Source organism: Nilaparvata lugens, chromosome X (genome assembly GCF_014356525.2).
Source record: "Nilaparvata lugens isolate BPH chromosome X, ASM1435652v1, whole genome shotgun sequence".
In the NCBI taxonomy this organism is placed as follows: Eukaryota; Metazoa; Arthropoda; class Insecta; order Hemiptera; family Delphacidae; genus Nilaparvata; species Nilaparvata lugens.
Genome location: NC_052518.1, coordinates 103,561,418 through 103,576,274, shown reverse-complemented (window position 1 = coordinate 103,576,274; position 14,857 = coordinate 103,561,418). Strand labels below are relative to the sequence as shown.

Genomic DNA, 14,857 nt, shown 5'->3' with positions numbered 1-14,857 from the left:
GAACTGCGGGGTGAAAAATTGTGTTACAAATTTATTTGAACATTCATTGCCTGGATTAATAAATTTATTGGAAATTTATTTTTGAACCTGACGATGGTGTGATCACCGAAACTAGTAGCTACAATTTGTATTCTTGTTTTATTAATTTTAAAGGGTTCTATTTTTATAAATAATGAATATTTATTTGATTTGCAGACCCAAGCTGCACCAATAGGCCAGCAGAGTAAAGAAGTAAGGGTCCCAAGAAAAAGCGTACCTGAAAAGGTTGTTCCAATCACCATAGAGACGAAATCTGTGAAGAAAGAGCCTGAAGCAACAGTTGCCCCATCTGTCATAAGAAAGGAGTCTACAATGGAGAATAATTCTCCCCCTCTTCCACCTCCACCTCCTCCACCTCCTCCCATGCCACCCTCAGCCAATAGGAAACCTCCAGCAGGTAAATAAAACATTTCTTTATAGTTCACACTAGTTGGATACTTTAAGCATAGAGAAACAATAGCATAAGTAGATATCCCATGGTATAGGGCGTTTTTGTCGCAACTTTTACTGTTATCTCAAGCCGATTACTGTCGATTTTTACTGTTTTGACCGGGTAAGAGTGTATGAACAATATGAGAGACTATCAGCGTCATAAAGCTTCACGGGAAAGAACTACGTGGACTGTAGGCTTAAGATAACAGTAAAAGTTGCGACATAAACGCCCTATACGCTACGCTACGCTACGCTACGCTAAGCTACGCTACGCTACTGGTGGAACATGTGAGAGTGAGTCATTGCACCCTAATTCGGCAGTGTCTTGAGCTATGGAGCTCTACCAAATCTACTATCCCTTGTAGCAAACTCCCATGAGAAAATATATCCTTTCAAAAAATGTTCATAAATAATTTGTTCTCCTTCCTCTATGAAAGTTTCTAACAACACAAAGCATTCATATTCCCTCAAGAAATTGAATAGTTCAAAGTGACACTTACTCTTTAATCCTGCTATATTATAAACTAAAATGTTCAAGTCTTTTGTATATTGTGAGCCTACAAGCTGGCCGACGGCATCACCTCAGGCCTCCTCATTCCTTTCTGCCGACACCATCACATTATTCGCCGATCTGCGTAGTATACTATTGACAGTCACTCCATCACATCCCAGCACTTGTTGTAGTTTATCCTCGCCACTGTGGGTGCCGCATTTCAGTCCGTTCTCATCCCATCGAAACGCCACGTTGCCGACTATTAGACGATCATGCTGATCAGTTTTCGAGTTATATGCAATAAATAAAAAAATGGTACCTTCGAACTACCTCCAACCCCTTAGCACAGGTGGTAGCGGTGGGAGATTCCTTACTTCCCTCACTCCATGTATTGCTTTTCAAATTATATGCTCGATGTGCGTTATGAGGACAATAATGGGATTTAGTTCCTGGTGCCCTCAAATATGTATATTTCCAAATAAATAAATCAAATCAAATCCATTTATTGCCAACGACAAGTACCTATAAAACAAGTATAGGCCACGTCATAAAACCACAATCATTGTTATACATTTTTATCACAAAAAAAAACACTTTTTTCTAATTAGAAACTGTGTTTACAATCATGAATATTTTAGCTTTAAAATGAATAATTTTTAAATTGTGATATTATAAATTAATAAAAACAATATAAAAACTTGTAGTACCCTTATAATTAAAAACTTCAAAATATTTCAAAAAATATGAAATATTTATAATTTTCGACTTGAAAGTTATGGTCGAAACTACTCGTTGAAATATTCTAAAGTATTTAATAATAAAGGGTACTACAAGTATTTATTAATTTATAATATCTCAAATATCATCACAATTTATAAATTATTGATATTAAAGCTAAAATATTCATTCAGATTGTAAAAGCAGTTTCTAATTAAAAAATCTTCAATTCTTAATTTAAAACCTTTCACAGCCAAGTCTCTAAAATGTTTAATGGTAATTGGTGAAGAATCTAATTGCACACGCCCTAAAACTCACACGACTAAATAAATAATAAACAGAACTGCGGGGTGAAAAATTGTGTTACAAATTTATTTGAACATTCATTGCCTGGATTAATAAATTTATTGGAAATTTATTTTTGAACCTGACGATGGTGTGATCACCGAAACTAGTAGCTACAATTTGTATTCTTGTTTTATTAATTTTAAAGGGTTCTATTTTTATAAATAATGAATATTATTTGATTTGCAGACCCAAGCTGCACCAATAGGCCAGCAGAGTAAAGAAGTAAGGGTCCCAAGAAAAAGCGTACCTGAAAAGGTTGTTCCAATCACCATAGAGACGAAATCTGTGAAGAAAGAGCCTGAAGCAACAGTTGCCCCATCTGTCATAAGAAAGGAGTCTACAATGGAGAATAATTCTCCCCCTCTTCCACCTCCACCTCCTCCACCTCCTCCCATGCCACCCTCAGCCAATAGGAAACCTCCAGCAGGTAAATAAAACATTTCTTTATAGTTCACACTAGTTGGATACTTTAAGCATAGAGAAACAATAGCATAAGTAGATATCCCATGGTATAGGGCGTTTTTGTCGCAACTTTTACTGTTATCTCAAGCCGATTACTGTCGATTTTTACTGTTTTGACCGGGTAAGAGTGTATGAACAATATGAGAGACTATCAGCGTCATAAAGCTTCACGGGAAAGAACTACGTGGACTGTAGGCTTAAGATAACAGTAAAAGTTGCGACATAAACGCCCTATACGCTACGCTACGCTACGCTACGCTAAGCTACGCTACGCTACTGGTGGAACATGTGAGAGTGAGTCATTGCACCCTAATTCGGCAGTGTCTTGAGCTATGGAGCTCTATGACTGCTCAAAGTAATAACAGTGCTGAAGTTGGGGGTTCCTGATATATAAGACCTTCAGTAGAGCTTGGCAATTTTATCTTTATTTATTTATTTATTTATTTATTTATTTATTTATTTATTTATTTATTTATTATTTATTTATTTATTATTCTCTGATTTTTCTTTTTCTAATTCATTATTATCTGATATTCTAATTCTAGTTCAATTTCCATTTCATTTTCAAAAATTTTCAAAGTAAAAATATGTATTTATATGTATGGTTGTTTTACGCCCTAGACCATGGGATATCTACTTATATGCTATTGTTTCTCTATGCTTTAAGGCTTTGCAAAGGCTAAAAATAAGCTTTCTACTGGTGATATTTTTCAAAGTTTTTCGATTTGTATATTATCAAGCTATCGAAATGAAAAAGTTTTCTTAGAAAAACATTTTTTTCCCGCTCATTGCTTTTTGAGATATGAGCACCTAAATTTTAAATTTTTGGGACAGAACATTTAAAGTTTGGTAAGAGATAAAGTCATGAGATTTAGAGGATAGATTCTTCATGGTGTATTGTTGATCTAGTAAAACAAAACTTTCCGAAAATATTGATTTTTGCGAAAGTTATTCAATTTACCAGAAATAACTCAACTGAAAGTTATTTTTGGTCATTTTTAGTAAATTGAATAACTTTCTCAAAAATTGATATTTTCAAAAAAATTTTGTTTTATTAAGTCAACAATACCATGATGAATCTATCCTCTAAATCTCATTGATTTATCTCTTACCAAACTTTAAATGTTCTGTCCCAAAAATTTAAACTTTGGGCGCTCATATCTCAAAAAGTAATGATTGGAAAAAAAATTCTGAGAAACCTTTTTCATTTTGATAGCTTTATGATATACAAATCGAAAAACTTTGAAAAATATCACCAGTAGAAAGTTTATTTTTAGCCTTTGCACAGCCTGAAACAATGCTTTTAACTTTAAACAGCACTCCAAGTAGTGTTAATTATTGAGGCTTTCTCTCATTTGAAGTATATTTTTTTTACTTTTTTGTTATTACTAATTTGTCATCATATCTAAATTATTATTTACTATTTAATTATAATCATATCTTACTACAACCCTTGGAGTTGTGTAGTGTTGTGGAGAGAAAATGTCAAAAACAGAGCAGTGTTGATAGTGTGAATTTGTATATTATAATACATGATAATCTCTTCATTTATATATTACTATTGTTATCTTTTGTAAATTTCAAATAGTTGCTAGACGTAGAAGTCCTGGTGAGAACTACCTGTCTTATTAATATTTACCCATTATTATATTAGAAAAAAATTGTTCATTAGTCTTTTTAGACTAGATTGCAATGGGGGAATAGTTATTTGTGCAACTAGTGCGCAAAGTGACAGTTTGCTGCACCGAAAGAAACGTTTACTGAGTTTCTTGAGTGCAGCAGAGGAACTTTGCACACATATTTCACATTAAATTTTTCCTACAGTTACCATTGAATATGAAAAGTGGGTAATTATGGGTAAATTCCCTGAAATCCATCAAATGTTTTTCTGTGTAATTTTATTATTAATAAATAAAATTGAATAATGTAGTAGTAAATGAATGAAGGCGGCACTCATGTGGTGGCTGTCCTCGTTGTCCTTAATATTATTATAACAACACTATACCACAGTCATTGTTACCAACTTATTTTTTGTTTTCGTGCACTAATCCTCCATATAACCCACCAACTATTTTGCGTTGCCATGTTGCAAATCTGGAGTGCAGAAAAATTTTTTCCCGCACTAGAGCGGAAAAGTGATTCTTTGCGTTCTGTAATCAGTGCAGCAATGGCCACTTTTCAACGTAACTGTAGGAAAAAAATATATATCTTGTTACTTACTAGCAGGTAACCCGTGCTCCGCAAGGATCTGTTTGAAGCACAAATGGATTGAATTTAGACAAACTAAAATCTAGAAGAACTGAAAATAGGCCTATAACCATAGGGGTTACAGAACCTATTCTATAGTTATAAGAGAAGATTAAATAAATTTAAGTTTAATATTGTAACTGTAGGAGTTATTTAGTTATAAGATAGGAGTTTACTATTTTTTTAATAGTAATGATATTTTTATATTTGGGTTCGTATTTGTTTTAGTTATTGTTTTAGTTATAGTATTTGGTTATTTAGTTTTAGTGGAAACATTTTTTTGACTCAAAATTATGTCTGAATTGAGTTACCTATCATTTTTTAATAACCTCTAGACTGTGTATTCTGAATTAAGGGTTTAAAACAGTTTTGGGCGAATGCCTGTTGTTTTTACCTGGATTGTATACCGTGTGTAAATGCACGAATTTTTATAATCAGAATTTCATAAACTTTTTTGTCGTGTATATATGATCTACTGTAATTTTTTGTTACTATGTATCGAAATTTTATCTTATTTGTGAATGTCAACCTGCATGCTATAGCATAAATATTTCCTAATAAGCAATTGTATAATAAAACGTAATAATTTTAAAAATAGAATGATAAGTCTACTGTACATAGCCTATAACATAAATGTATTGGGCTTTCAATTTCAATTTCAATTTTCAATTTTTCAATTTATTAAAAACACACAAAACAAGACAAAACAAAATCACAAAGAATTATGAAACAAATAAAACACAATAAAATGCTACAAATATAAAAAACCATGGGCTTTGTGGTTGGGAGTGTTGGAGAAGAGAAAAAAGAGAGGAAGATACCTAGCCAACTATGGTTTCCCATGTAATAGGCAGGCAAAGAAGAGAGGAGAAGTAATGAGGGAAAAAGGTAAGGGAGAATTGGGGGGAAGGAAGAAAACAGAGGAATAGGTACTCAAAATAAAGGTAAGCGAGTCCACTGAAAAATGAAAAAAAAAACAATGCTGGAGCAGAAATCTCGAGTCATATATCTAAATGGAAGAAGAAATTACTGTATGTCCAGTTTTTTATATCCAGTTTAATTTTTCCGCTGATCTTATTGTCCATGCTTATGCATGTCTTGTCTTATGCTTATGTTATTGGGCATAAATGTTAACATTACATAAATTTTATAGGCTATGTACAGTAGACTTATCATTCTATTTTTAAAATTATTACGTTTTATTATACAATTGCTTATTAGGAAATATTTATGCTATAGCAAACAGGTTGACATTTACAAAAAAGAGACAATATCGATACATATAAGTAACAAATAATGACAGTAGATGATATAATACACGACAAGAAAATTCATAAAAATCTTATTATAAATAAACATAAATAAATAAAATAATAAATTTCGCATCCGCGCTCAGATTCTTACTTTGCGGATGCTAATCTTTCCATAAAATGTAATTTATATTTATGTTTGTGAACTGTATTTTGAATGGAAATAAATTTGATTCGATTTGAAACAGAATTTCACTCATCATTGAATAAGCAATAAAGAAGAGAAAAGTTCTTAATTGGTTCTCAATAACAGGAATAAATTTCACTCATCATTAAACAAGCAAGAAGAAGAGAAACGTTCATAGTTTCTGAAATTATTGCTTGCCAGAACAATCAATTGATAATTTTAATCAATTCTCCAAGCAACTGCAGGAAGATGATAACTGTTAAACTTGTTCAATATAGTTGTAGGATCTAAAACTGTGTAGGCCTACCTAGAATAGTCAGTGTGTAACGAACTCTGTCCACGAAGACTTCGAGGCTACTTTCCCTTTGACAACTTGAGAATCAGCAAACAGTTTTGCATCCAATACGTCACATTAATCGATTAACTTTTTAAATGTGTCGTTAGTAGTATCATTATATGAGTCATCAGGTTTTATAATAGCCTCGCATTCAAACTGAAAAAGCAATCGCTTGCTTATTCTCCACCCGCAGATATTCAGTTTAGTCTTGACTCCTGGTTGACCTCTTGCAACCAAATGATTAGTTCAAGTGTAGTATTTGTGTTGAGTTATTTTAGTTTCTGATACCCGGGTGTAAATAGAGTCATCATGTAAATCATAATTTTGAATTAGATGACAAGGTAAGTTTTACATCATCTATATACTCATTTCAGATTTTTCATTCTCAGACAACATTGCAATTTTATTCGATTTCCGCTGGTGCTTATTTACTCAACTTAGACATGGAATAAAATACTTTCTATAACACACAATGAGTGGATTTGTTATAAAATTCATTCAAATAATTTAAATCAATTTTGATTGAGGGAAGGTCTTCGAAATGCCTAGATTGTTCTTGCGTTTCTGAACTTATTGAATTTAAAATAAATATGGACTACTCAGCATTCTCACAGTACATATAAAATAGAATTGTTACAAAATTCATTAATTCAAATATACTGTGATAGAAAAAACACCGTTTTATTTTTGTTACATCCACTACGAAGGAAATAGGCTATTACTTCAAGAATAGAACAATTATTCTCAAATACTGCATCTTTAGTCACCGAATAATAATATAATCTGATATTTTATTCTCAAACAAAATAGTGAACCGTTTCTATTTTTTTTTATTGTGAACCCAAATTATAAAATCATTAGTTATGGAGTATTTGAATCATTTTTTTTATTAGATTCTTAGAAACTGCAGTTTCCTGTTGAAACCAGCACATCTTCAGCTGTGTTGGTTTCAACAGGAAACTGCAGTCCTGTATAAAAGTCTAATAAAATGTGATGTGACAAAAATAAAACAGCTGGTTTTTCCAATTATGGAAAAATTCCACAATATAAATATTCTCATTCATCAAATTTTATAGTGCAATACTAAAAATTTATTCAACTTATTCAATTTAATCCAGTAAAGTAACACTCATTTTCTTCACTATTTTTAGCTTCCATGAATATTGTAAAATTCATTTATATCACACCATATTATATTCATTATCTCTTACACCACTACAAAGGAAATAGGCTATTCAAGAATGAAACAAAAAATTTATTCAACTTATTCAATTTAATCCAGTAAAGTAAAACTCATTTTCTTCACTATTTTTTACTTCCATGAATATTGTAAAATTAATTTATATTACACCATATTATATTCATTATCTCTTACACCACTAGGCCTACAAAGGAAATAGGCTATTAATTCAAGAATAAAACAAAAAATTTATTCAACTTATTCAATTTAATCCAGTAAACAATTTTTAGCTACCATGAATATTGTAAAATCCATTTATATTACACCATATTATATTCATTATCTCTTACACCACTACAAAGGAAATAGGCTATTACTTCAAAAATAAAACAATTATTCTCAAATACTGCATTTTTAGTCACCGAATAATAATATAATCTGATATTTTATTCTCAAACAAAATAGTGAACCGTTTCTATTTTTTTATTGTGAACCCAACTTATAAAATCATTAGTTATGGAGTATTTGAATCATTTTTTTATTGGATTCTTAGAAATTTTGTCCTAACTATGAAGAGTTTTGTATTTCTATTGTAATACTATTTTGTGAAAGTATCAGTTATGAAATATTTTAAAAATTATTCTTATTGGATTCTTAGAAACTGTTGTCCTGACTATGAACCGTTTTGCATTTTTATTGCGAAAATATTTTTTGAAAGTATCAGTCATGAAATGTTTTAATCAATTGGATTCTTAAACATTTTTATTCTGATTAATTAATGTCTTTAAAATTTTTAATTCATGACAGATAACCTACAAATATTATTCATATGTGATATTGTATTTTTGAAGCTGAAGATACAGATGATGAAAGTGGAAGTTCAGACAGTTCAGATTCAGAATCGGAAAGCACGGAGACTGAGAGCATCACTGATACGGATACGGATACAGACTGTACTACCACTGATACGGATACGGATACTGACTGTACTACCACTGATGTAGAAATTCAGGAGATAATAAATGACGAAGATGATGACGTTGCATCAATGTCGATTTATGGAGACGAGATAATTGCTTTCCCTGAAGAAATTGAACCGATTTATGTGAAAGGGGAAATAATTATTCCTCAAGAAGAGGCAGGGAGAGCGTATGAATTTAACAAAAATAATTCGAATAAAAAAGGTATCAATTAATGACGATTTTGGCACTTGGATGGGAAAATGATGTAGGAATGATGTTGAATTTTCGGATCTATGCATGAAATTTCCTGGGCATGAGTAGCAGCAGATTGTAATGAATATTCCATTAATGATCTAAATAAAACCATGTCATGACATTAGTTTATTGTAATTTTTGTATTTGATTCCATGATTTCACCCCATGTTTTCAGTATGTTGTACAATGTCGAGTTCGGAATGAAAAATACGAAGTACCTAATAAACAAATAGACAAACAAAATTATTGAATAATAAGTAGGAAAAATGCTTGTGAAATGTAAAATATTTTTTTATAAACCACTATTTACCAAGCTTGTAATATATCCTAAATCCTATTAGCTTTTGTATTATTAAATCTGTAAAATCCTATACGTCCCTTTTCTGTATAGGGCTACTTGTAATATAAATAAAAATATAAATCCCAGTACCCTTTTTGAATTATTTTATCAGAACATGTTTCAGCCATTTTCAAGTCGAAACATGTTGTGATAAAATAATTATTCAAAAAGGGTAATTTATAGCTATTTGATTTGTATTTCTATTTATTTTAAATCCTATACGTATATTATGTGGTTCCTCATTATCTCTATCATACTGTAAAGTCCTGAATAATATAGTGTATATTATTTCACATGATTTTCTTCACTTTTCAAATGATTCTCATGTGTTGAAATATGTAACGCACTTATGACCTTCCGATAGTCGCGCCCTACTCAATCACACGAGCAGTCGCGTGTTGTATTTTATACAACATCCAATTTTCCAACAGTTATGTACTCTGTTTACTTTCAAAACACATTAATTAATTGTATAATTACTTTTTCCATCTTCTTAGATTATTTCACGCCTATGAACATTTGGATGATTACCATTTCATAGTTCAATAAAGGTACACCAAGCAAAGCCATCAATTCTGTGTTATTGGTTCGTTCACAGTCCCCGTACACAGTCTTTCCCTATCTTATGCACTGTGGCGACTAAATGGCACCTAAAGACTGAACCATTGCTCGGTTGATACTGCAACTCAGTGGAGTGATGAGAAGAAAGTTTTGGAATGCATAGGTGACTCATTCACTGACACCACATTCAATAGTTTTGTGCAGCAAAAAAACTGACACTGTTGTACTTTTTACAACAGCGCGACTTCCGGAGGGTTTAGTATTAAAATAATATAAAGGGTTGAGATTGAAGATGGCTCTGAGTTGAAACTGGCTGTGATTTCTAATAAGATAAAAAGGTTACTTGATAAATTTCATTGTGTTTCAAAAAGGTACCTCGTACTTGATATTATTCTTATTTTATTTCAATAGTAAATTTATTCACAATGTACAATGTTCTCACAATCAAAATCAAATAAAAAATCGTTAATTTATCCTTAATAATAATAACACAATGTTCACAATGTTCTCTGATCACAAATATTTAAATAACATTAGCCATATAGCCTCGTGCTGCAAACTAAGGTTTGCAAGGACTCATAGGTGAGGAGTATTTTCCTGCAATTGTATATATTTCTTAATTTTTTTACGGATGTATTTGAAAATACATTTTTTCCATTCCAACTCAAGTTTGTTTTGCAGAGTACCTATACCGAGTGTTTACGAACCCTACCAATATTCTAGGGCATTGTTCCTGGGTAAGAAACATATCTAAATATCATATTTAAATTGTCAGGAAGACTTCAGTTACACAACAGCCATTTTGCTTTTTTCACTTATTATTATTTTTTAAATAATGGTTAAACATATGAAATTGAAACTTTGCACAATCATTTGTAACAACTAGACACAGCAGCCATTTTGCTTTTTTCACTTATTATTATTTTTTAAATAATATGGTTAAACATATGAAATTGAAACTTTGCACAATCATTTATAACAACTAGACACAGCAGCCATTTTGCTTTTTTTTACTTATTAATTTTTTTTTAAATAATGGTTAAACATACAAAATTGAACCTTTGCACAATCATTTATAACAACTAGACAAAGCTACAAAAAAATTATAATTTTCTTTCAAATTCATAGATCAAAATGGCAGCCATTTAATTTTTTTTTCTCTTAAATAACTCAAGAAATACTGGTTTTACAAAAAATTTACAAGAATAACTTTTTTTAGTAAACTCAATTACATATCGATTGCATTTTCATAATGTTTTTGTAGCTTTGTCTAGTTATTATAAATGATTGTGCAAAGTTTCAATTTCGTATGTTTAACCATTATTTAGAAAAAATAATAATAAGTGAAAAAAGCAAAATGGCCGCTGAGTGAGTAATTGATTGTCTCTCGGACAATTTAAATATGATATTTAGATATGTTTCTTACCCAGGAACAATTCCCTAGTAGAGAGTTCGTAAACACTCTGTATAAAAGTGGATGATTGACATATTATATTAATAGGTTGATTTCTGTTTGTTTTAGACAAAAAGCCGATTTCAAAAGAGAAGGCAGCTAAGCTAGAAGCTCTGAGAGCGAGACCCAGGAGACGTCCTGACTGGACAGATATGATGAAGGAAGTGGAGCAGGGAGCCAAATTGAAACATGTCCAATGCAACGATCGTAGTGCTCCTATATTGCCTGAGGCTAAAGCCAAAGGACAGGTAATTTGGCACTTTTTCTATTTTCTAATGATGCCTGCATACAAGTCAATGACTTGTGTATTAGATGTGCACATATGATCACATTCAACAATACAAAATAATAAGATTTTTGATAAAATTTGTTGAATGAAAATTGATATTGTATAATATTAAATAAAAAATGTTGTCAAATTCTACACAGTTTCATTTTTCGTCAACTTGAAAATGTGACCGGTGTGGTCACGAAACCATGGTCGTGTACCGAATAAAACTGTGTAGAATTTGACAACATATGTGTGTTTTTATTCAATTATGGAACGGTTCTACAATATTGACAATGACTCAGTCGAATTGATATTGTGAAAGTTTTCCATATCATATTGAAATAGTTATTTGTGCAACTAGTGCGCAAAGTAACACTTTGCTGCACCGAAAGAAACGTTTACGCCCGAGCCGTAGGCGAGGGCGGAATGGTTTGTTGAGTGCAGCAGAGGAACTTAGCGCACGTATTTCACATTAAATTTTTTCTACAGTTACCATTGAATATGAAAAGTGGGTAATTATGGGTAAAATTGCCTGAAATCAATCAAATGTTTTTCTGTGTAATTTTATTATTAATAAAAACCTTAATTTATTGTCAAATTGAATAATAATGTAGTAGTGTTTGAATGAAGGGGCGGCTGTCACTCATGTCGCTGTCCTAGGTGTCCTTGTTGTCCATCGTTATTATTATAATAACAGTCACAGTTACCAACTTCATTTTGATTTTGCTGCACTAGTGCTCCATATAACCTACTAACTATTTTGTGTTGCCATGTTGCAAATCTGGAGTGCAGAAAAAATTTTCCCGCACTAGAGCGGAAAAGTGATTCTTTGCGTTCTGTAACCAGTGCAGGAATGGCCACTTTTCAAGGTAACTGTAGGAAAAAGTTTTTTTTGTCACATCCACATTTATAATAATTCATTTATTCATAGACAATAGATACAATGCAGGTAGAAACAACAGGCATTCGCCCAAAACTGCTTTAAACCTTAATTTGGAATACAAAGTCTAGAGGTTATATAAATGATAACTCAATTCACACACTACTTTGAGTCCAAAAAAATGATCAATTATAAAATGTAGATGTGACAAAAATAAAACTGTGGGTTTTTCAATACAAATACATACAAATACAAATTAATTTTATTTCCATTATTATACAAATAAACAATCTAATCAATAAAATGTACATTATATTCAAAAATACAATATATGAAATTTACTACAAATATAAATAAATTGCATTTTTCGGAAATTAACCTACTCAACTATGGGAAACCCATGTTCTAGAACAGGTGTAGTAGTAATACAATTAAATTTTAGAGTGGGGGTGCAAATACATTGGGTAAGTGAGCCCACATATTGTTCGAAATTATGTTTTCTATATTATGTCTTCCAGTTGTTGTGATCCAGTTTTCAACGGCGCATTTAAATTTTCTTGAGCTTTCTATTATCTTGATGTGTACAGGAAGTAAATTGTGAAGTTTTGGTGCTAGGTGGTTGAAGTGTCGTTGGTATGTTGCCTTCCTAGCCACAAACAATAATATTTTTGTCCGCTCTCAGGATTTGGGAGTAATACAGGGTAATCTAGTGAAATGGACAATTTGATAAAGAAATATTTAGTTTTTATTTGTTAGAAATTCATTTTCATTTGTTAGAAACTTTTTTTGAAGAAAATGATTTTTGTTTTTCTCCTTAGTACATGGATTACCATTTTGGTAGACACACGGTGTGAAAAAAATGGAATTTCCTGCCAAATTACTCCAATTGAAGTTTTTATCGAAGGAATTTTAAAATTTTCAGCCCTGTCTGAGAAATTGGTGGACATAATAAAAAATATATATCACTTGTGCATTTTCCCCACATAGACAAGTCTGTGTGTGGGGAAAGAGTTGTAATGAAACATAACTTGGTACTAAAAAGAAAATAATGAATATTTACAATTTAACTTACATAAAAAGTTGATTAAATTTAGGGAAGAAAATAACAAAAGGGTAGGCTACTAGTAATTTTCTATATTAAACATTCGAATTCCTTATTAAAATACTGCATTGCGTTATAAGATATTTCCACCAATAATTTGTCTTTGAAATAATAATGAGTGAATTATAATAATAAGTAGACTTATAGCAGCTATAACTAGACTTACAGCTGGATTATACGAGCTGATGTTTTTTTATCAATCTCTTTAATACGACACTTGTTAGGTCTACCTCTATCCATAGCCTGGATATCAACCAAATCTGGAAGATTAGGTAGCATTTTTCATGAAATACATGGATTTTTGCAAAAATGGTCAACAATTTAAATCGCTCAAACTCTCAGGAATGATAGTAGGCTACTTGACGAGATGAACAATAATATGTCATCACATTGGCGAAATGCACTCCTATTCTTCAGTTATAAGCATTTGAAGATGAGTGATTTTTCTGATCTGAGAGTGGAGATAAGATTTTATGTTTCAGTGAATAACTCACCCTGTATTGTAGTGAAACGTCTCATATTATAGCACGACAATTGTTTTGAGACAATCATAAAGTTTTTATCTAATCAAAGTGTAAAGTTTTTAGCTCAAAAATTCCTAGTTTCATTCAAAATTTCTAGTTTCATAAATTTCAAATGGTGACGTCGCGCAGAGACTAGAATCGGTTGGTCTGAGTGTCACCATTTGGAAACACATGCTCTCGACTAGAGAGTTATTGTTCTAGATTTTTTGATTTAGACTCTAATAGTATCTATTTGATTCAAAATTTGCTCGTTTATCAGAGTATTGAAGAGCGTAAATTGTATTTTGAAAAGTAAAAGTGACATAACCAACTTTTTGATTTGGACAGTATAGTATAAATTGGAAATGGGACAGTTTTGGGCATGAGCCTGTTGTGCCTTTCCTCATGTTAAGTATTTGTACACAATGTGATAAATAAATATTGAATGAAAAAGACTAAGAAATTAAGACTAAGAAAAAGACTAAGAATGAAGAGAGACTAAGATTTAGGTAATATCAGTATTACTGATATTACATAAATATGTGGTTTTTTGACAATTTCTTTTCTTTTTCATTCAATATTTCTTTATTTATTTATCACATTGTGTAAGAAATTGTCAAAAACCACATATTTATGTTATATCAGTAATACTGATATTATTACAGATATAAATCTGTGGTTTTTGACAATTTCTTAGTCTTTTTCATTCAATATTTATTTATTTATTTATCACATTGTGTAATAAATTGTCAAAAAACCACAGATTTATATCTGTAATAATATCAGTATCACTGATATTACATAAATCTGTGATTTATTGACAATTTCTTACACAATG

General features: G+C 31.1%; 1 protein-coding gene across 1 annotated transcript in view; it reads left to right on the top strand.

Moving 5' to 3' along the window:
* The window catches only part of LOC111049569 (nucleolar and coiled-body phosphoprotein 1), a 64,951-nt gene that overhangs the window by 31,289 nt on the left and 18,805 nt on the right, over window positions 1-14,857 (top strand). The window contains exons 4-8 of the mRNA XM_039442176.1: window positions 196-436; window positions 1,935-1,957; window positions 2,216-2,456; window positions 8,544-8,876; window positions 11,333-11,511. Coding sequence (XP_039298110.1) covers window positions 196-436; window positions 1,935-1,957; window positions 2,216-2,456; window positions 8,544-8,876; window positions 11,333-11,511 — 1,017 coding nt within the window. The remainder of the gene's footprint in view (window positions 1-195; window positions 437-1,934; window positions 1,958-2,215; window positions 2,457-8,543; window positions 8,877-11,332; window positions 11,512-14,857) is intronic.